The 24,490-nt window shown below is 39.9% G+C and overlaps 1 protein-coding gene across 1 annotated transcript; it reads left to right on the top strand.

Moving 5' to 3' along the window:
* On the top strand, window positions 1-21,729 carry LOC117304048 (low-density lipoprotein receptor-related protein 4-like). Its single transcript, XM_033788527.1, has 16 exons — window positions 1-206; window positions 1,320-1,451; window positions 2,106-2,305; window positions 3,279-3,466; window positions 4,002-4,223; window positions 4,679-4,869; window positions 5,314-5,659; window positions 5,782-5,886; window positions 6,829-6,991; window positions 7,643-7,877; window positions 8,215-8,343; window positions 10,787-10,903; window positions 12,934-13,423; window positions 16,400-16,558; window positions 17,105-17,243; window positions 20,919-21,729. Exons 1-16 carry the CDS (start codon window positions 116-118, stop codon window positions 21,327-21,329), a joined length of 3,318 nt encoding a protein of 1,105 aa, XP_033644418.1. The 5' UTR covers window positions 1-115; the 3' UTR covers window positions 21,330-21,729.
* The last annotated feature ends 2,761 nt before the right edge of the window (window positions 21,730-24,490 follow it).

Genomic DNA, 24,490 nt, shown 5'->3' with positions numbered 1-24,490 from the left:
AGTCTTGTCATGAACCGATTTCAAGAAGTATGGCCCATAGTTTTGCTTTTAGCCTCATTGATATCGAATGATATTAATTGATTGATTTCTTATTTTTTTTTTTTTTTTTTTAGGTATGATTGCGTCATTAATGACGTCGAGCGTTTGCCAGGCTGCATCTACGTGCCCAACTGGGTATCGTCTCTCAGCATCCGGGGATTGTCAAGGTGGGTTCGAAGTTCTTCGAAACATTATTTGGGCCTATTTCCCTTGTTGTATGTAACATGGCAGAAATGTTTATAAAGTGATCATCGGCCATTCACTACGCCCAACGAGTGGTCCCAACCACCCTTGAATGTTCAGCTCTCAACCAAAATAATGAATGTGACAAAAAACAAAAGAGGGCGGTATATAAGTACACCGTAAAAAAAAACCTGGAATGACTTTTCGACCGTGTTTGTATGATGCAGCACGTGTGTTTGTTATGGCATGGAGAAAAATGTCAGTTCTTGAGGAGCTGGTCTGTTCAAGGTTCAAAACTAGCGAAATTCTTGAAATATTGGAGCTGGTATCGTCCTTAATGTCAGTCGTTTTGTAGTTTATTAAGAGATTTGAAGAGTTCAATTCATCAAGTGTTCCCCAGTTGTTCAGGCGGTGATCTATGGCATTATTTGGTTTGAGTGTATCTCAACAAATGGAGGTAGCCTCAACAGAAAGATTATAAATTAGTTTACTCTGGTTTAAAGACAGTGGACACTATTGGTTTATTGTCAAAGACCAGTCTTCTCACTTGCTCTATCTCAACATATGCATAAGATAACAAACCTGTGAAAATTTCAGCTCAATCGGTCATCGAAGTTGCGAGATAAAAATGAATGAAAACAACGACCTTGTCACAGTCACGTGGAAAATTACGTCTTTCTCGAAAACTACATTACTTAAGAGGGAGCCGTTTCTCACAATGTTTTATACTATCAACCTCTCCCCATTACTCGTTACCAAGTTTTAATGCTAAAAAATATTTTGAGTAATTACCAATAGTATCAACTGCCTTTAATTTACTCTTTTTTTTGCGGTGTTGAGGCTTGAATTGAATCGATTCGGCTTATATGTACCCCTCTTGACTTGACTAGGTTGGCGTTAGTAAGACGATGGTAAGACCTACTTCAGAGGGTAAGAACTCCAGTGGTTTTTTTTTTCAGCTCTCCTTTGGTTAAATTGGTTGATGGATGAGGTGTTTACTGCAGATTCTCAAGAAGTCCGTTCTTCTAGTCAAGTGTACAACGAATGAACAATTTTTTATTGGCTTATTTATAGATATTTGTTCTTTCATTTTGCAGATATTAATGAATGTTTAGAAGGAGGACGACCTCAATGTGGGCAGCTATGCACCAACACGTTAGGTTCATTTCAATGTTCCTGTCTGGCAGGATACACGATAGAGACCGACAGATGGTCATGTTTTGTACAAGGTGAGATCCAAAACTTACTTTATATCTTCAAACCGTAAACGGAAATGAGGCAATAATTTTGCTTTAAAGGATTTGGGTACTTTTTGTAACACAAAACACGATGTTCACAGATGTACATCAAACTTACACCGTTAGAAGATAATGATAGTAGAAAGTGTACCTTAAAATATTAGTTGCTGCGGTGCTGTAGGTTTTGAGAAATGAGTAAAACAATGTCATGTATATTAAAAGTATGTTTTTACATGCTAAAATAATTTTTGTCTCATGATCACAGAGACAAATTTATTTTAATGAGATTGTTTTTTTAAGAAACAAATTATGGAAATAGCCCAGAGCTATGAGTATAGTACTAGTACAGTAGTCTTGCCATGAGGTGAGCTGAGCAGCAGTCCTGCGAGATTTTTTTGAGAAAGCCATTTCACTATCACCGTGACAGAAACTGAATGATTTGTCCGCAAGTCTAGTTGATAGAGTGACAAACTTCTTATAATAATTCCGATTTGTAGATCCCAATCTTCAATCATGTTCAGCGGTCAGTCATGGACGAGCCATCCCTCAGAAACGAGTCGTATGTTTTGTCCACAATTCTAGTATTTAGAGTGACTTCTTCTTTATTAATAATTCTGATTTGATCCACATTTATTTGTCTATTAGATCCCAAACCCTCCATCATGTTCAGCCATGGTCGAGCCATCTCCAAGATGAACGAAGGAGGAACGAATCTCTTACCCATCCTTCAAGATGTCGGGACGGTTCACTCCTTTGATTATAACATCATGCATGGTAGAATCTATTGGATTGATACAACGAGGAACGTGATTGGCTGGTCGGGATTGGACGGCAAAAATAGCGAGGTTAGTTTGACCAATCAGCAGATGAACCAGGCTTGAAATTACACGGAGGGCACTAAGGCGATGGCCCATGCTGCCCCTGGTCTTGGCCTTGGTGCCCCTTCAAAAGTTTCCCACTGTCTTGATTTTCCAATGGAAGTGCCCTTTGCAAAATGAGACTGGCCTTGCCCTTTCAACATGTTCAAAGATTCCAGGTCTGATAAACCCAATTCAAGATGGTTTTTAAATCCCAAGATTTGTTAAAGGAACATTACAGAATTGGTTTTTGCTAACAAAACAGTTGTGGGTAGTGTAAGCACTTTATGTAATCCATCATTGTTTATATATATGTACAATGATGGATTATAAACTGACACACCTGTAGAAGTTTGAGATACATCGGCCATCTGGGTCACGAGAGAATAGTGACAAACCGATTACAAGTTTTGCATTGCATCAATGCCAAACTAAAAATGAATAAAACGCTCACTGAGCAATAAACTCCAAACGTGAAATTAGATTATTCTTTTCTCATCAAAGATGACATTTCAGACAGAAATATTTCAAGGGATGTTTTCTACTAACATCATCATTAGACCGAGTAAGTTTGATGTAAATCTGTGATCTTCACGATTTTGTTTCTTACCAATAGAATACTGTAACGTTCCTTTAACAGTTCCGAGTATGTGCACATTACCAATAACAATGATTTTACCTGGTAAGTCTGCTGCCACCAAGCGTTCCAAAAGACTCCCATTGATTTAAAAACTGTTTACGACAACGAAATGGATTTTTTTTCCTTTCACAATTTGCTTTTATGGTTCAGGACGTAACATCTAAAACTTCCAAAGAAAACCACTATCCATTAACGTTCCTTTAAATTTTCACTTGTGACTTTTATTCAATCTTTCTTTATATTTTCGGAATCACCTATAAACCAACATTTTGTTGACAAAAAACTAATCTGTGACCCTTCCTTTTAAAATCTTGTTTCCAGATAATTATTTCTAGGGACGTTGGTCGACTGGAGAGTATAGCAGTAGATTGGATTTCACTTCGGATTTACTGGTCGGACTCGTTATTCAATCAAATTGAAAGCAGCAATATCTACGGAACAGATAGAAAGGTTGTCATTCAGACTGGTACTCGGACACCATCGGCTATTGTTCTGGATCCAGTGGAAGGGTAAGTTAATCATTTTTATTTTTCATAATCTTGCATAAAAATTCCCTGAGATCCAAGTATTGCGCACACTTGAAACAGTAATTGCTTCAGATTTTTTTTACTGAGAAAACTTAACCAAAATAATCTACTTTGAGACTAGAACCAGTAACTGGAATGCTGTACTCCTTTTTCAAAATTTGTGTACGAAAAAGCCTTCAGAGCGCTACTGCAGCCCCAGGGAGCTGAGAAAGATTAAAGGAATGTTATTGGCCCATTGACCAGGACACTATGTAAACTTGCGCATTGATACGGTTATTGTAAAATGCACTTCTTATTACTAGCTGTTTTGCAGGGGAATAGCCCTTGTTTTCATTTAAGTTTTTAAATTTTGTTTATAATTGTATGTTTCAGACTATCGGAAGTCATTCAAACAAAACATTGTGCGTTCTTAGCAACATTTTGTACACTTCCCGATAAGCAGTTGCAATGAAACTTTCAGTGATGTCACAAGACGTCATCTGGAAGAATTATACTCTTCTATTGTTATTATACCCAGGTATATTTTCATGAGTACAACGGGGCGTCGACAGAGAATCCAAAGAGCAACGATGGACGGTTCCGGTCAGACCTCGATCGTCAAGACTGGACTGGAAGATATCAAAAGTCTCGTTATCGACTATGTAGACAGGCGCCTATTCTGGTTGGACAATGGAACTAGGATGATTGAGTCGAGTTACTACGACGGAAGTGAACGAGAGACTGTCAGATCTGGAATGAAGTAAGTCATCGGTTTGAGATAAAATTGAGACAAACTGGAAGATTCTCATGCGCAAATGAAAATCTACTCTGGCAGCAGAATATATAGCAAAACAGTTCTCTAAAGAACAAACTCTACCTGGCAAGTAGATTGTATTTCTACTTGCCATGGTGTTGCCACAAACCAAATTATAGTTCCAAGTTGTTCCATCATTTATTAAATGTTGTGGTTGGACCAAGGGGTGAATTATGCTTTTTTTAAACTCTTTTTCAATTCCTATTTGGTACTAGTATGGTTTTTGCTTATCTGCTTATTGTAAGATTTTATGAGTGTTTCTCTTTGTATTTTTTATGTAGCTGATTTTTATATTTGTGTAAAGCGCTTTGAGGCGTTGCATAAGGTGCTTTATACATGTTCATTTATTATTGTTATTAAATCAGACAAATTAACCTTTGATTGGTTTGCTTTCTCCTCAGTTCGGACTGCTACGGGCTGTCCCTGTTTGTTGATCACATCTACTGGACGAGGCTGACCGATCAGACCATCAGTCGAGCCAACAAGTACACCGGACATGACATGGTCATAATCACAACGACCTACCTGGATTCGAACCCCCGGAGTATTCACGTAGTGCATCCGTACAGGCAACCACCTATCAGTCCAACAGGTAGGAAGGCAACCAGAAACAATTCCCTTCAAAGTCATGTGGGTTTAGAAAAAGCATTTCAAAAACATTTCAATCTGAAAAATGCTTCATGCAGAAGCGTTTCTCAGACTGTGCATTCCAAATACAAACTATTCTTCTTGCGTCGATGTAACTGCTCCAGGTTTTCGGCAATGAAAATGAGTTTAATTGTATGTGAATTGTATATGTTGAATATCTATAGGATTTAAAAAACAAAGGTAAGGTTCCAAAACCAAAGTAATGCTTTGCCTTCCCTCCCCCACCCCCTGTTATGTATTTTTCCCCCTAGCTTCATCCCCTAATGTCAAAAAAAATTCTTTGCCTCCACTCCCCCCTTCCCCATCTGCTGGAAGAACTATGGCTCTTGCACTTGCACGACGTTTATCTTCTCGCATTTATCATTTTTGTCCTCGTCTCCTCTCACAGCTCGCCTCAACTGTACCACCCACGGAGATTGCCGCATCGACATCGCAGAAGAGACTCTGCCCGAACCCAAACCCTTCCTCATCTTCACCAATCAACACAACATCCAACGCATCAACTTTGACGGCACGGACTACATGCAGGTGGCCAACAGCGACATGATGAACCTCACGGCCCTCGACTACAGCCCGTCCGAGGAGATGATTTATTTTGTGGATGGGGGGAGGAGGGTCATCGAGAGGGTCGGAATCGACGGGAGGAATCGGAAGGTCATCCTGTCCGGACTGGGGATCGTAAATGGGATTGCCCTCGATTGGCTTCGCGGGAGACTATACTGGACAGATTCAGAGTAAGTCACTGCTCACTGGTACCCTGCTCACTGGTACCCTGATACAAAACACAAACCTCCACACAGTTACATTATACTTCAATAAAGAAGAATTTGATGATTTTTTTTTTTCTTTTTTTCAGGCGAAGGCACATAGCGACTTGTAGTGTATATTCCTGCGAGCCAGAGGTCATCGTCGATACTGGCTTAAGAAACCCAACTGGTATCGCTGTCCATCCTTCATTGAAGTAAGTCAACCAAATTCTCCCCCTTTATATAAGAACTTGTCTTATATCATGAATCTTCGTTTGAGTTTTCACACTCGGGGCTCTTGGACAAAACCTCAGATCTTGAAGCTCTAAAGTCTCACCTGACCTGAATTTATTTTACACAAGACCAGATTCAAAATGAGTTGAAAACAACAAGCACCAGGAGAAGATCTAGATAATTGAAAGATATTATCTGATACATAGCCATAGAGTTATGTATAAGAACTAGAGGGCGCGCACTGCTGATGCTGCTTGCACAAACGCGACGGGACCGTAAGGAGACATGCGCGCGCCATTCTGTACACGCGTTGAATATGAATCTCACGTTGAAGGTTTTGTTTATTGAACGCTATGCGATGCTGTTTTGCCAACTTACAAAATGGCCGCACAAATAGACGCTGTGCAATGCTGTTTTGTCAACTTAGAAAATGGCCGCATACGCACATGCCGGAGCGCGTTTATAGGCCAGTGCGCCCTCTAGTTCTTGTATATAACTCTACGCTCGTAGCCAACACTTTTTCACAAAGAGGCAGCCAATTTTTATTCAATTGATAAGCCGAGACCCACTGGGCTTGTCTGGTCGTAAAGTTACTGGCCCGACACTTAGTTCACTGGCCTCAGCCTGCCATCCAAAATGTTGAGCCCTGTTAATGTCTGGATGTAATTGTCAATTACAGGACTAGTTAGCTTGTCATTTCGCTGGTCTGTAGAGTCGGCTTTCTTTCCCAGTCTGTATTCTGTATTAAATATGGATGCTTTTCATCACTGAACAAGCAAGCCAGACCACTTTGAAGGTTCTTAGACTGGCCCTCATGCGTTTCGACTTGCCCTCGGGTGTTCTAAATGTTGAAGTGCCATGAGCATCACAGAGTGACGGATAAAAGCGCTATATAACAAGACATTATTATTGTCTCACTGCAGTTTGATCTACTGGACTGATATGGGCGCACCGGGCAAGATCGAGGCAATACGCCATGATGGCAGACACCGAGTAACCATAGCAACGGATAACATAACCACGCCAATCAGCATCACCATTGATTATAAGAACCAGCGATTGCTCTGGATCGATTCAACAAGACAGGTTTGTAGTTTATTCTGCTTTATAAATCTTGGCCCACATCATGGCTCTGTTTCCCGACGAATTCTGCACTTACTTACATTCATCATTCGCCACTTACAATTGCCATTCTCCGCTTATTTTGTGCACTTTTCAAATTTCTGTGCTAGCTGAGTAAGCGAAGGCTGCCTTCATGGAGTACACACGTGCATAAGCAATCATTCCCTGCTAACCCATAAAGTACACTCGCACCAATTATTTTGCTTTACTTTTAAGTAATGATTGAATTATTGTCTGTGGTAACACCATGTAACGACTATCTCTAATGAGTTGGGGTGGTTCTGAAGAGAACCGTTGATTTCAACGGTTGGAACCAACGGTTCTTTTCAGAACCACCCCAACTCATTACAGATAGAACCGTTGGTTCTTTTCAGAACCACCCCAACTCATTACAGATAGTCATTACATGGTGTTACCACAAACTTTTCCATATCGTGTTTCCACCATGCAAAGTTTCAAATCCTACCTAAATTATTATTATTATACTGTTGGATTTACCCCCATCAAACTCGCTTGTCTGGCCCTACAATATAAGCTATAACAAAAATGTAAAGCCAAGGTTTGTACATTGCTCTGATTAATGAAGATGTTAATTATTTTAATTTGAATATGCAGGTGGTTGAAACATCTAAACTAGACGGAACAGAACGTCGTGTAATTACCGACACCCATCTCGGTCATCCTCACGGCATCTCGGAGTTCCAGGAGTACGTCTGGTTCACAGAATGGAACGAGGATATGATTGTTAGGGTCAATAAGGCGACGGGTGAAATACGCGTCCGCCTAAGAGGGAGCATGACTCGACCGACGGGGGTACAAGTAGTCCACCCTAGTAGGAGGGAAATTTCAAGTAAGTTACCATGGGTCATGGGGATCAAGGGTCATGACCTCTTGCCGCCCTATCTGAGTTTTATAGTCATAACCTCTCTTCATCCTTTATAAGTTCATAGGGAGCAAGGGTCATGACCTCTGCCGTTCCTATCTTATTTTTATATCATCACAGGGGCAATTTTAGTCATAGGGAGCAAGAGTCATGACTCTGTCCTTTCTATCTAGTTTTTGTTTTCTTTACAGGGGCAAGGGTGACTTAAAAACAATAAATGATAAAATAAGGTTAGATTTGTTTTGAGGAGTGAACAATTCTCAAAGTTTGCAAGTTTGAATATTGTTTTGTTTTTTATCATCAGGTATCAACCCATGTTCCGTATTCAACGGAGGCTGTGAGCAAATATGCATTCAGGCTCACGTTAATCAAGTTGTGTGCTCTTGCAATAGCGGCCACTGGCTACGCTCTGATGGAACCACATGCAATCAAGGTACAAAGGGAATTACTAATTAAAGGAGGCATCAATCATCAACAGGTTTTAATTACAGGAAATTTCTTAATCTTACGGAGTTAGCCAGCACACCCCCACCCCCTCCCCCCTCCCCCCCTTGTATCATTTCTAAAGTAACCCATGGCCAACTTACATGTAAGGCCCAGTTACCAGTTAAAAGAGACATTTCCTTGTTGTTGGTTGGACAAAAAGTCAGCTGGTTCCCCGCACCATGTTAGTTGTTTGTAGCTGGTTGCGGAAAACCATTTTAACTTTCTGGTCAAACTTGAGAACAAGGCTGAAGACCTGACCTACTCTCAGTGTTAGTGACCAGAGGAAGGGGATGGGGGAAGGAAGTCTCTCTTGGATGGGGTCGCCCTTCTCTGCACTCAATGTGCCACCCCCCCCCCCCATAGCCATAAAAGGGAGAAGTCACCAAAATGCAGAGTTGATTCTGCTTTTTAAGAAGTGCTCGAAGGTCAATTTAGATTTCCTAATGTATAGTGTCCTTAGAGGCCAATCGGACTCAATAGACTCCCAAGTTGCCTAACATTAGCAAACAGCGTGTGTGATGACACCAACTGATGATGGTGACCTTGCCCGCTCACCTGCTCACCTTGCCCCCTCTGTGACTGGAAATGCCCCCTTTTGTGACTGGAACGTTAAGTTAAAAGCTTTACCGCCAGACGAATCAGATAATAATAGCCTGCCACCCCAACAGCTGGCGTCGGGAGTGTCTGATTCCGTTCCCTGCAACGTCTTCCTTAGCATTGAGTCAAATGCTTGTGACTAAATTGTTTTTACAAAATGTTTCCACGGTCGCTAGAATACATCATCTCTTAAAGCAGTCTTCTGCAAATTTGACGGCAGGGCTTGCCCTAAACACCCACCCTACATTGTCTGTTAACCCATTTGTTCCAACTATATACGGTAATCGTCACCATATGACCAGACATGGCTCATATTTTAAAATTTTTCCACAATTTTTTCTTGTAAAATTGTCTGACAAAATGTTGTCTATTAACCCTGTTATTTTATATGAGACTGTTTACTTCTGTATTATCACCACCATACAACCAAACATGGCTGATATTGTTTTTTACATAATTTTTTTTCTTGAGTAACGGATAGGAGCACTTTAAGTGTCTGAACAAACAATATGAAACAGACATTTCAAAAACATGAAAAATGGGTTTGGAAAATATCAATTCAGGTCTTGGCCTTGCCTTTGATCTTTTTGTTTGAGTGGAAGTTGATCAGATCTTGCAGCCGTTAGTGGCCGCTATGGGCAATTTGGTACAAGTCGTTTTTCGCTGCTATGGGCTCTGAAAGGTTAAATACTGCTTCGGGCTAGTAAGCACCGCTTCTCAACTTGCCCTGAGGGGCTAATAAAACGTGTCCAACCTACTTGTTTGTAATGAGTAGTGGGTAGCCACTTAGTCAGGTAATTGCAAGAGGAAAATTTTTGTTAAAAGAGTATTCAATTTGTATTTTTGGTATATATCCAAATGCTAATACAGAGAAAATGAACCGCTAACTTTAAACCCCCTTGATTCTTGATTGACATCCAATTACCTTGTACAAAGTTGTGTTCGGGGATGTTTTAATTTTAAGTTTTTAATCTAGTTATTTCCTGGTCACCCTGTCCCTAACCGCAAACTCTCAAATCAATCATTTCCTGTCGATAATTTAGTCAAATTTTGTTTTGTCCCTCACCGAGGAAATGTTAGCAATTTGTCCCCTCTGATATCACAAACCCATCCCCTTGTTCCAGTCACTCTCGTACCCAAGCCACATCAAGTACCACCTGCCTTTACAAATTACCAGCAAATTTTAATGTTGTCAAAGTCTCTGAACGGACATGTAAGCTTTCAAATCTCTTCGTTATACTACAAAGAAACACTTCATTTGCTGCATTTTACAGATTTTGTTCTTCAATTGCTTCCCCCTCTTTGGTTTTAATTGTTCGCATGTGTCATCAGCATAAGTAGTGTCTCTTCTTGTCTCCTGTACCCCTTTTAACTTTTATAAGAGTGCTGGACCTGGAAACATAACTGCAACAAATTTTAATCTTGCCCTAGTCTTCCTCCGCGCCATGAACTGTTCGTCTTTCTAATCTATTTGATATTCCACAAGGAAATGCTCTACTTGGTTTGCTTTATAGTTTACTCACTCCTCGCTTCTTTGGTGTTAATTATGCGCATGTGTAATCAGCATAAATAGTCACCATTCTTGTATCCCCAGTACTCCTAGTCTTCATCAGCGGGACAAACATTTTGTCTTTCAAATCTCTCGGTTATACTCCAAGGAATCACTGTACTTCGCTGGCTGCATTTTATGGATTTTATAGTTCACTAACTCCCTGCTTCTTTGGTGTTAACTATACGCATGTGTCATCAGCTTAAATAGTCACCATTCTTGTCTCCCTTAACTCAACTTTCAGACGAGTGCTGGACCAGGCAACATAACTGCAGCGTCAACGCACTCTGTGAGGACGCGGATCCAGGATTTGTCTGCCGTTGCAAACCGGGATTTAAAGGGGATGGACATACTTGCATAGGTGAGTTTTGCTCAATCTCTGAGGGGATTAATTTAGTGAGGAGAGATTAGGAAGTTTTGATGAGTGAGTTGATTAATTTACTCATGGTATTACATTTTTGTTGCTAACCTGTCATCACTTTAAGAAACTTTACTAACTGGAAGGACTTTGATTTTGAACCAGTCTGGGTTTTAACTCTGGTATTTTATCTGGTTTATCTCTGGTTAACAAGTTTTCTCACTCTCAATAGCCTTTGTGATTAAAGGCAGTGGACACTTTTGGTAATTAGTCAAAATAATTATTAGCATAAAACTTAACTTGGTAATGAGTAATGGGGAGAGGTTGATAGTATAAAACATTGTAAGAAACGGCTCCCTCTGAAGTGCCATAGTTTTCGAGAAAGAAGTAATTTTCCACAAATTTGATTTCGAGACCTCGGATTTAGAATTTGAGGTCTCGAAATCAAGCATCTGAAAGCACACAACTTCATGTGACAAGGGTGTTTTCTTCTTTCATTGTTATCTCGCAACTTCAACAACCAATTGAGCTAAAAAATTTCACAGGTATGTTATTTTGTGCATATGTTGAGATACACAAAGTGAGAAGACTGGTTTTTGACAATTACCAATAGTGTCCACTGTCTTTAAAGGCAAAGTGTTTTGGGAACCGTTCGATTTTTACATAAAAAACTAAAAGGTGAACATTTATTTTAAAAGGTGGATTGTGTTTTTGAGATGTCTAAAAGATTTGGAGTGGTAATGTCCATGCAGGAGTACAATAGGAATACACAATCTAAGAAGCGTTACTGCAGTAACGCTTCTCAGGTTCAAGTTTGGGGGCATAACAACTTATGAGGGGGAGGGGGAAGAAAGTTGGTAACTAATCAATTTCTTATCAGTGGTGAGCCGTCCGTAGAAATTGAACAAAGAAACTAGCACCAACTCTAAAAAATTAATGACAATAAAAAACCTTATAGATATTAAAATCTATTGTTAAAACCAAAATTAATGATAAAAAACTTATTGGAACAGCAGTTTACAGTGGTATAATGCATTTTGAGAAACATTTCACTTCGAAGGAATGTGGTTATGGAAAATTATATCACTTTGTATCATAAGGCGTAAGACATAAGAACACTTTATTGATCTCCAAAAAGAAGAAATTACAAAGCTCGCACAAGTTTATCCTTTGCCTACTTAATAACAAAGTCATGTCTTAGTGCTTGTTTTTACTTTTTTTTAACCCGACTTTGCCCGACGTTTCAAAAGAAATTGAGATCGTCTTCTTCAAGATATGTGAGAGTGATTCAACCTTTGTCTGTTCAACCTTTGCCTACTTAATAACAAAGTCGTATCTTAGTGATTGATGTCTTTTTCTTTCTCGTTCAACCCGAGTTTGCCCGACATTTTGTAAGAAGTTGAGACCCTCTTCTTCAAGATATGTGAGAGTGATTCAACCTTTGTCTGTTCAACCTTTGCCAACTTAATAACAAAGTCATGTCTTAGTGATTGATGTCTTAGTTTTGTTTTGGTTTTTTTCAACCCGACTTTGCTCGGCGTTTCTGAAGACCGTCTTTATCAAGATGATGTGTGAGAGTGATGCAACCTTTGTCCAGTCAACCTTTGACTATTTAAAGGGTTTGGGTAAAACGCAATGTCCGCAGATTCACAATAAACTTACCATTGGTAGAAGAAAGCTTCCCTTAAAATATTACTTGCTGAGGTGCTGTATTTTTTAGAAATGAGTAACACAATGTCACAAAAATAGTTTTCGTCTCAGGAGACAAACACTTATTTTAGCTTGACAACACGACTATCCTGAAAACATTGCTCTGTGATTTTCCCTTTTTTTCTCAAAAACTTGATGACTAATGAAGCTGCAACTTCTACAGGTAAATTAAATTGCATACATCTTCATTCACAGTGAGTAGGGATTCATGTCATGGCCGAAAAACTTGATCTACAAAAGGCATAAAAACCCTTTATGAACAAAGTCATGTCTCGGTGAAGTGATCGATGTCTTACTTGTTCTTTTCTTGTTCGACCCAACAGCACCGACCACACCCAGATCAGAGTTGATAGCCCCGCCCCACATCTCCTACCCCTACATACCCCCTAGCACCACGACATCTGCAACCAGGATGCTGAGTTTCTCGGAAGCCACTCACAGCGCCACCCGTCATAGGGGTGGTGCCCCCCTGACGACACTGCGTAGCACCACAGTAGCAAAGTCCACCCTACCTCCAAAAGGTGGTATACCCGGGGGTGTACCTCTGCCAGGTTCCCCCGGGGGTGTGCCCCTGCCAGGTTCCGCCGGGGGGAACCCAACCTATAAAGGTGACGGCGGCGGTGGTGGACAACAGCCTGGCCTAGGTGCAGAAGGTACCGTCTCTATGGTAACCGGTACGCGACATCCCGATGATGTTTTGGCGATCACAACCAGGTCGGGTCATTTTGGGGAGTGCGGACCGGAATATCGTTACTTTTGTGTCAACGGTGGGAAGTGCACTTGGTTACGATATATAGAGAAACCAGCATGCAGGTAAATTCATTTTCAACTCATTTGATAATAGACCGATCCAGTAGGCTCCGCCCACGACGCACGTGTGAGCAAGAACACGTGGGGCTCTCCAATGCCTTTCTGCACAACTCTGCCACGCGCGCCAAGATACGCGCACGCATGTCGAACCTTATTTGTCGGACCTTCGTTGCGTTGTGATTGGTCAATCCGCAATGGGGCAGAGCTTAATGGATAGGTCTATTGTTCCCAAATAAGGACTCAAATTTAGGCGGGAAATCCACAAGACCACAGGGCTTGTAGGTTACAATTTTTACTGGACCAGCATTTATTGTACAAGACCACAGTTCAAAATGTAATTGTAAACGAGCTCTAAGAGAATATCTCATTATTTGTGTCTTTTGGTATTGTTATTAAGTTTCCTTCAATTGGCCCCTTGCACGCACGTCACACGCGGCGACTGTGCCACGCTCACCAACGCCTACCAAGGCCTTGGGCTTACGTGTAAACCCCACGTCGCCTAAAATGCGCACTTCACTGAATAACGCACAGTGACATTGCCCACCAGTATGGCGCATCCAAGATTATTCTGATGATGACGTCAGGTGAATTGGGTTAAAACTAAAAAAAAAGATATTACCAGTTGAAAGATATTATGGTACCTTAAGTCAATTGAAAAACACAATCCTGAGTTTTCTGGCCTGAGGCTAACATCACTGTCATCGGGCCTGCGGTCTAGTGTTAAATCCGAGCCCTGCAAAAGTGTTAAAGACAGTTGACTCTATATTTTGGTAATTGTTAAAGCCTGGGTGAACTAGTATACACATATTGACTGGCAACTAGGCATGGGTGAATAATTTGAATATCCGGTTAATGGCGAATAGGTTTTCCTATCCGTAACCGCGAATGCCTTTTTTTTCTTAACCGGATATCCGCAATGGGCGCGAATACCTATTTATAAACCGGATAGTCCTGTAATTACAACCAAGTAACCGGATATTCTTTAATATCCGAATATCCGCAGACGTCGGGCGACAACTGATAGGAATGTTTTGTCTAAATCCTTATGAAACTTCTATTAAGACAGCATAAAACAGCATAAACTAAGTATTTAACTATGCTCACCTCCGTGAAGAGTTAAAACAATGATATTTCTGACGTAATTTGTTCAAAGATTACGAAAGTTTTCCTTCACGCAGAGTCAATCACGATGAAAAGAATTAGCAAATCGCCATTATTTTTATGAATGAACCGAGTGACACTGTCTAAAACCAATATCAATCCGCCCATAGACCTTTTCGCAAATACCGGGGCGCGCGCGTAAAGCTTGGAATTAGGTGCATTGTGGTCTAGCTGGTATCCAAATTTGATCCATATCTATCCCACAATGCACCTCATTCAACAGTCTGCGCTTGCGCATTGGTGTTTGCGATAAGGTCTATAAGGTCTCATTCACAAACAAACAGGGCCCTCTAGCGGCAAAAAAAATATTTTTTTTTTATTTTTATTTTTTTTTTACTAGCGTCCTCTAGCGGCAAAAAAAATTATTCGAATATCCGGTTAATTTCGGATAGTTGGCCAGCGGTAACCGAATACCAAAATTTCACTATTCGCCCAGCACTACTGGCAACGGGGTAGTGTACGTCTATTCCCCCGAGGGACTTTGAGTGACCAGAAGGCCCCCCAGGTCGAAATTCCAGTTGAACCTAGTTAAACTGGGTTTAACTGGAACTAGTTGAAACCAGTTGATAAACTAGTTAAACCTAGTCCAAACCAGTTGGTTAATATGGAAAATGGACGAGTTTGGTCACTTTCCAGTTGAACCAGTTGACCCCAGTTAACTAGGTTCAACTGGAATTTTGACCTGGGCCCTCTTCTGGTCACCTACAGGCCCGAGGGGGAATAGACGTACACTAAATTACCGAATTATGCCAGTCGATATGTGTTTTATAACACAGCTTGGTCTTAAATGTGAAATTAGAACAGAAATCTGGAAAAGAAAAGAAGTTTTGTAGTTGCTGTTCACGGTTGAAGTCAAGAGAGGGCGCTGTAACCGGGCACTATTTTCAAAGACTAGTGCCCGCTTGGATACTAGTTCCCGCAAAGCTCGCGCGCGCTAGCACTAGACTATATTAGTTCATCCCACGTGACCTTGTTTCAGCCAACCAGAATACAGAACAAGCAAGAGGTGTGTTGTAATGAGATTTAGGGCCATGTCACGCGAGGCAATTTACAGGCAACAATAAGTTCCAGGCAATCTCCAAGAAGATATTTCATTCATATTTGATTGTTCACATACATTTCTTGGGAGTCGTAAGACATTGTTTGCAAAATTACTCATGTGCTACCAAGGTGGTCCTGTGTGGCATTGCACTGCAGTTAGTTGCCTCCAAATTGCCTGTAAAAGTTGCCTCATGTGACAAGGCCTTTACTTCTCGACGCCTCAAATAGTCGGGACTTCTACACTAGTCGCACTAGTCATCTAGGCTTACTGGGTAGACAGTGCTTTACACACATCGGTGTATGGGTAAAACTAAATATTATTCTTGAATAATCATAATGCAAATTTAACATCTATTAAACTTTGATTTTCTCTTTCCAAAATGTGTTATTATTCTTTTTAAATAAATCTGTATTTGTAAAATAATGCATTTGTAAACTTTGGTTGTTTTTGTTTTGTTTAATGGTAGTTCTTTACACTGTTTTAAGTCTCTGTTAAAAACTCATTTGTTTGAAAGCTGCTTATTTGATATCTGCGTACTTGTAATGTATGTATCGTTCACTCATTGTGTATTTCATTGTTACCTTAATGCCAGGCTTTTTCCTCTCCCCTTTACTCGTTACCAAGTTAGGTTTTATGGCAATAATTATTTTGGGTAACTACCAATAGTGTCCACTGCCTTTAACTAGTGTATTTTTAAGAAAGATTTTTGGTTTGTCTACTCTCTTCCTAACATTTCTAATACGTTTCCTGTGTTATTGTGTGGTTCTGTTTTCTAGTTGTCCAAGTGGCTATGCGGGCGAGCGCTGTATGTACGTAGAGCCAAACATACCAGCTAATGGTTTGAGTGGGGCGATGGTGGCTGCCATATCAGTTGGAATACTCGTCCCAATCTTTCTTGTTATTGTCGGCATCGCCTGTATCGTCCACCGGAGAAAGTAAGTCAGTTGAGATAACACAGTGTTATTCCTTACAGGTATTATATTACGTTAGATAATTGTCAAAGATTAGTATTCTCACTTGGTGTATCCCAACATATGCCGAAAGTAACGAATCTGTGAAAATTTGGGCTCAGTTGGTCATTGAAGTTGCGTGCAAATACTTTGAAGAAAAAAACACCCCTGTTGCATAAATTTGTGTGCTTGAGGCCTGAAGTCTTTGAATTACTTGAGTGAGATATTGTCTCTTTCTCAAAAACTACGTTATACTTCAGAGGGAGCCGTTTCTCACAATGTTTTATGCTATCAACAGCTCTCCATTGCTTGTTACAAAGGAAGTTTTTATGCTTGCGAACAACTATTTTGAGTAACTACCAATAGTGTCCACTGCCCTTAAGAGCAAACCATGATTGTATCACTTACTTACTATTGTTGCTATGTCTCAGTTTATTTGATTTTGTTTCACAATGTTCATAACCTGGAGTTGTGGAATTTTGTGAGGGACAAAAAAATAACAAAAAGTTATGATGTTTGTTTCTCTTCTAGATCCATGATGCCTAAAACTGTAGACACAGAGATCAGTTTGCAGTCTCTTGATAGGCTGCAAAGCAGACCGAGGTGTGACGAACCCCAGAGCAATACCTGTGACAGACCAACAACCCCACCCTCACCGGTGTCAACCACGGTAGGTTTCTTCTTTATGATCGACAAATAATTATTATGTTCAAATAATTAAAAACACGGTGGCCCACTGGCCCAAGACCATGTGCTAATATGTTCGGACCACCAGCCGATTGCACAACAGTTGAGACTTTTATGGTTCTGATCTTTGACTGTAATAAACTTCACCCGAAAGTGCTGCGAAGCACAGACCACATTTTGATCACGATGTACACAGCGCACTGTTCTGGCACTACGATGCTGAACGGTTTTACATTATTACAAATGTATGGTGGGCCAGTAACGTGTAGAAATTAATTTAATTTCGACCCCCTGTTAAAAACAACCTCTAGAAATGATGAACAGGTGATTAGCTGTGACAGCATTCAGTTATCCGTTTAGCTGTGAAAGCATTCCGCTATCCATTTAGTACACTCTTAGCACGCAATCTGTCCTAATTTACACATACAGAAAGGTCATATTGCTGTGCTATATCGTTCTATTACTTTTGATTGCTGTTAAGCTGTTGGGATGACAGCTGCCAAACTTGAGGGCTGTGGGTCACTAATTGTCTAAGATCGCTTAAATCTTGTTCACAACTTAAGTATATTAGGTTAGTTAAATGTGATTGGTTACAATAACACTCAAACCGTGTGAGATTTTATTTAACAACCACGCTTACAAAATTTAAGACTAATTTGAAAATGGATTGGATAAATAAAACCGAATCCGTGGGTGTGAAAAACAACATCAGCTGTTATGTGTTCCTAAACCATGATGTAATCGGACCAAGTGACAGCTGACCGGAACTGGCCACGGTAACAGTCGTAGATGAGAATATAAATGCAAATTTTTCAAAAGAGCCACCTGACACTTTTTAAAAGACAACTGGCCGGGCTTTTTTTCCCAAATGTTTTTCTTTTTCTGAGATAATTAAAGTGTATCATTTTTTTCTGTTAATAAAAAAAAAGGAGGCGGGCCTCTTAAAAGAAAGTGGGCGCGGACGCTACACGTTTTTTGGTATTTTTGGCCTAATCTGTTTTTTCTCCATGACCTATACTTAATCCCAGCTTGATCTCTTGTCATTTTGTAAGATCATAGAGGCAATGTTTCTCAACCTTGACATTAAATTAAAATAGGCTAGTATCTCGTAAAATTTACCAAGCGTCATGTGCGCACACAGCTAAATGTTTCACTTATTCAATTGAAAATTCAATTCAAATTTGGTCTAATGTCTAATGTTTTTATTACTATATTTTATCTTAAACCACTCTTTCTAATCTAGTGTTTTTGCCATGGTTGTTTGTCCCAGCATATTGATTGCGAATTAAAGGGGCGGTAAAAAAGCGCATCAACAGAAATATACCTGAGATGTGATTTCTCTGGGGGGGTTTTGTTGTTGAAGAAAAACAAATAATAAATCCTTCTTGGTTTTTTTATAACTATTATTAAATTCATAAGAACACGAAGATAAAACCATATAGATTGTAGAGTGGGGCTTTTAAAACCAAACATAAATGAATGTAAGCAGGCTTCCCACTCGCAAGCTTTCACGCTCGCAAGCTTTTATGCTTTGCGCTCATAGCTCAGGTTTTTTCAACAGCCTATCACATCCCTGGCATTGACAAGAATAAACGTCACAAGGAGTATCAAATTACCCAATAACTAGCTGCCTCGGAAGTTGTGGTTACGACCAAATTGTTAACAAATTGATTGCTTGTATATTAGTATGGATGACAAATGCTGTTAGTCACGTCGCATTAGACAATAGCTGGATAAAAGTCTTGTTGCGCCAAGATACTACGAAACAAGGAAATTGTCAATGTCACGTTCTTAATGACAGGATTGTCCGAAGATTAACAAGGGTTTTTAAGAACAACAATTTATACAGATGGGGGGTTTAGTTTCAAATGTCAAAACGTCCTTGATTCCTCAAACAGCTAAATGCGTTTTTGTTTTCGATGATGGAAGTAGCTGGATTATCTATTTAAGGAATAAACATCCATTACATGTGGGATTTACACTTGTGGTTTTGAAGCTAGGATTAGCTGTAAGGAAGTGTGTCTGTTTATGATCTTACTAGCTGGTTGCCACATGGTTGCCATAATCGTTTTTCTTTTATTGCTTGGATTTTACAAGTTTTCTTTCAAACTGCCTCTAGCTACCGAGCAATCTTGGGGCTCTAGATTGGCAAAGGTTGTGGGTTCGAATACCACCCGAGTAATATGGCCTGTCTTATATTTTTCACATAACTCGTTTAAAGGCAGTGGACACTATTGGTAATTACCCAAAATAATTATTAGCATAAAACCTTACTTGGTAACAAGTAATGGGGAGAGGTTGATAGTATAAAACTTTGTGAAAAACGGCTCCCTCTGAAGTAACGCAGTTTTCGAGAAAGAAGTCATCTTCCGCGAATTTGATTTCGAGACCTCTGATTTAGAATTTGAGGTCTCGAAATCAAGCATATGAAAGCACACAACTTCGTGTGACAAGGGTGTTTTTTCTTTCATTATTATCTCGCAACTTCGACGACTGATTGAGCTCAAATTTTCTCAGGTTTGTTATTTTATGTATATGTTGAGATACACCAAGTGAGAAGACTGGTCTTTGACAACTACCAACAGTGTCCACTGCCTTTAAGTACAGAGTAAACAGTGCTTACACACATCGGTGTGAGGGTAAAACACAAATAATAAGTTGTCTTTTATTGCAACTGTTTTAACTAATCCCTAGACACCATCCGAGCCTGTAAATTTAAGGCCTGGAGTTACACGAAGGCCACTCGCAGGCGCTTCAGAAGTTTCACATAGACTTTTGAGAGTTATCCACTGGAACTACCCTTTGCAAAACAAAAATGGCCTTGCCCTTTCAAAGATGAAATTCCGGGCCGGTTTTGGTTTCTTCAACTCAAGTTCAACCTGTCGCAAGGATTTCTCGAAAATCTCTTAGCGGCTTATGCTTCTTACTCATTAATTTCCCATTAGAGTTAGAATGACACAATTATGCCACTTGAAGTTGCACGAAAACACCGAAGAAACGATAAGGGGGTTGTCAGTTGGGGGATACTTGAGGATCGACACAGGAGCGTGACTCGTTAGATTTGACTGGGCAACCCAAAGAGCCAGGTGCATATACTGCCTAGCCTAGGAGAGGTTTGGGGAGATCTAGAGTTTCCTGTGACTACTACCTGAGTCATAAGACACAAGAACCAGGCTAGTCTTGTTGCAACGTGTGAACTTGTGGAAAGGACAATTCAATACAATCTTTAGCCAGGGGCAATACAACTTTATTAGCAACACTTATAGTTCAACATTTGTCCTGAATGTTAAATATGTCACTCTGAGTCAAATTTTTTGTGACAGACTTTTCAGATTCCAAGTAACTGCTGTACTATACATTCCCATTGGAATTCCAGGAGAGCTGCTTATTAATTGATTTTTTGGGGGTGAACAAAAAAACCTGATGGTACAAGACAATTCCCATGCTATTAAGCTACGTATAGATGGGGAACCTAGGATTTTTTTTGTTTTTGCGGGAAACTGATTATTTCTTTACAAACAGACACTTAATTAGTGTTGGATGGCATCATGCAAGGTTTAATTCAGTCAATTTAAACTCATTTGTTTAACTGAAAAGTACAAAGGTACAAAGATTGAACAAATGAATGATCAGTCTTATGTTTCCCGTCGCCTTTCAGAAGCTGATATCCCCTGAAAGACCGCTGCCTACGGCATCCTCCACCTTGCCTCTCTACTACTCCTGCAAGAGGAAAGCCCCCAGTGTGCCCTCTGACACCGAACGCTACATGGAACCCGCCCATATCCCCACCTTGAGGCGTACCGGGATGTCAGGGTACCAGACCCCGAGGAAAGGAGCGCCGGCCATCATGCCCAAGCCACAGTTCAAACTAGCAGGGGGCGTGGCCGCTCACGCCCTCATGCACCGGAAGTTATCCATCGAGCAGGAGAAACTGGAACAGGATTACGCCGACATTGACGCCGATCTGAGGTCCCAGAGTCAGTACGATTTGTTGGTCAGATCACAGGGTCTCCGGCCGGACAACTTGTACGTGAATACTCCCAAACTCATACCAAAGATGTCCAAGTGAGAGGGCAACTGTTGAAATCATGCTGCAGGAGCGGTGTCCTCGGGGGAATCTGTCCTAACATGGGCTGGAGGAAAAGGATTTGAAAGAGGGCGCTATTAGTTTGTTCCGAGTTTGCCATATGGAGGGACAGGGGGACAGAATCTCCTGCCACACCGGCTTTGGAAGAGCCAGCACTATCCTGTAAAAAGTCTTCCCTTCTTTTGTAAACCCTTACTACTCCTTCATGAAATTTTGGGGTGAAAATGAAGAGGGCTTTCGAGAGAAAACTAATGGTTTCAAATTACCATTTTTACTAAACCCATAAACTATACACTCACTCACTTGAGCCCGGTTTATACTTCCTGCGAATGCAAATGCGAATGCGAATACAAATGTTGACGTCACAAATTCGCAACGAATAATTCGCATCAGTTCAACTCTGGGTAACTCACTTGCGAATATCAGTGCGAAAGGAGGGTTGTGACGTCGAATTCGCTTCGCATTCGCAGGAAGTATGAACTGGGAATCAGTCGACCCGAGTTGTCGCGTAGTCACATGTTTGAGTCGGGTTCGATGTCTGACACACCACACAACTCTATCCTGCATACAACTGATTAGCTCCTCCTTGTTGCTTATTCCTGCATCTTCAATCAGGGTCATGGTCTTGGTGGGTCTTAGTGGGTCTTACAGATGATTATAAACTTATTAAAACAATTGTGTAGGTATTACTGTATATGAGACTAGTAATGTATAGAGATAATTAATTCATATTTATGCGCATATTCATTCAGCAACTTAATATCGAATCTGATTGGTCAGAAGTAAATGTTGTTCAAAAGCTGATTGGCCAGTCATATTTATAAGCCAATTTGACTATGCACCACATTGGTTTTTATCTTGTAAGTGTTGTTCCCTGACTGCATAAGTAGTTATGATAATAACAATATTTGACAGGTACCCATCTGTCAAAGCCGGGACTGTCATTCCAATACACTTTTCAGTTGGCAAACAGGATCCTCACAAAGTGGATTTGGAATTTAAGACTATTTAATATTGTTACTGCCTGTAATGTGCCTTATTAAAAGAAATAACTTGTGAAATATATCTGAAAGCATAGTATTGTTTATAACTGTTAAAGAAAGTTAGTAACTTGCTGCTGCATGTATAAAGGAAAGTTAAAAAAAGATTGTTGTTGAAAAAGGTTAGAACCGAGTGTTGAGTTTTTTATACCAGCTTTTTTTTTTCAAGAGATTTTTTACATGGTGCTGCTGCAAACCCTCTCCTTGAAAAAAGAAATATTTTCATGGATTCATTAAAGGAACACACTGCCTTGGATCGGACGAGTTGGTCTTTGAAAAAGCGTTTGAAACTGTTTGTTATGAAATACATATGGTTAGAAAGATATTTTACATATTTTATATATTAGTAGAAAATAATGATCCACACAAGTATGACTCAAAATTGGTTGTCCTTTTAGGTTGCGAACTAACATGGTCGGCCATTTTGTGAATGGCCGACCGTGTTTCTTGGCGCCGTAAAAGGAAAACCGTTGCAATTTCGAAGCATGCGAGTGTGGACCATTTAATTCTACTTAAAAATTATCTATCTAACCATTTGCATTTCATATCAAACGGTTTCAAACGCTTTTCAAAGACCATCTCAGCCGATCCAAGGCAACATGTTTCTTAATGTTTAGGACTCATTGTGTACATTTGTATTTGTAATTTTTGCAATTTATTATCAACTCCGACATATTGTGCAACTTTTATTTGGGATTATAAATAAAAACTGCCCTACCTTGTATACATTTTTTATTTATTTTTATTTAAAACTTTTTTGCCTGTAAATATCTTTATATTTTTTATTAGATGTCTTGAATTAAAGGCACTGGACACGTTTGGTAATTACTCAAAAACATTATTAGCATAAAAACTTACTTCGTAAACGAACAACGGAGAGTTGTTGATAGTATACAAAATTGTGAGAAACGTAGCTTTTGAGAAAGAGGTAATTTCTCACAATTGAATCTGAGAAAGACTTCAGGCCTGAAGCCTTTTTCAGGCATCCAAAAGCACACAAAGTGGTGCAATAACTGTGGGGTTTTTTCTTTCATTCTTTTCTTGCAACTTCAATGACCAATTGAGCCCACGTTTTCACAGGTTTGTTATTTTATGCATAAATATGTTGAGATACATGGCAATTACCAAACCTGTCCAGTGCCAGAAAATCGGACAGCCAGTTTTCCTGGGAATTTTGACAAATTTGAAAATGGAGGTTTCAGTTACTGGACAATGCCTGTGTAAATCACTGGCAGATTGAGGTGAGGTTAAAGTAAAGTGGCGTTTGAAAAATCAACTCAAGTAGAAACAGATTTTATTTAATAAAACAAGTAGATCACTACAAAACTATGTTATTCTTTTGTACGAATACTTTGCATATTATTGGCCAACGGTTAACGTATTTGCTCAATATCCACTAACTATCTATTCGGTTTAAATTTTAACAAATTACCCTCTTTCTTTTCATGTCTTTTTTTTCTTCTGACTTTTCTTCAAACTATTCTGCTTTGTGATCAATGTTAAACATTTGTTTCAATCAAATGAGTGAAGGGTGTTCACTCTGTGATGAACAAATTTAACCTTTATCTATATTCAGACTTTTTAAAGTCTGCCTGATTACAGACACTGGACACTATTGGTAATTGTCAAAGACCAGTCTTCTCACGTGGTGTATCCCAACATGCGTAAAAAAAAAAAAAACCTGTGGTCATGGTCTTGGCCTTGGTGCCTCTCCACAATTCCCCCCCCCCCCCCCAAAAAAAAAAAGATTTCCAATGGATTTCCAAAGTGCCCTTGCCCCTTTAAAGATGAAATTCCAGGCCTTATATACATAAATTTACGAACCTGTGAAAACTTGGGTTTAAAGGAACACGTTGCCTTTGATCGGTCGAGTTGGTCTTTGAAAAGCGTTTGTAACCGTTTGTTATAAAATGCATATGGTTAGCAAAATGTTTAAAAAGTAGAATACAATCATCCACGCACATTTGCCTCGAAATTGCACGGTTTTCCTTTTACTTTGCGAACAAACACGGTCGGCCATTTATGGGGGTCAAAAATTTTACTCCCATAAATGGCCGACCGTGTTTGTCGATGAGGTAAAAGGAAAACCATGCAATTTCGAGT

Source organism: Asterias rubens, chromosome 20, assembly GCF_902459465.1.
Source record: "Asterias rubens chromosome 20, eAstRub1.3, whole genome shotgun sequence".
Taxonomy (NCBI): domain Eukaryota; kingdom Metazoa; phylum Echinodermata; class Asteroidea; order Forcipulatida; family Asteriidae; genus Asterias; species Asterias rubens.
Note: the sequence above shows the minus strand (reverse complement) of the source record. Positions and strands in the feature narration are given on the sequence as shown.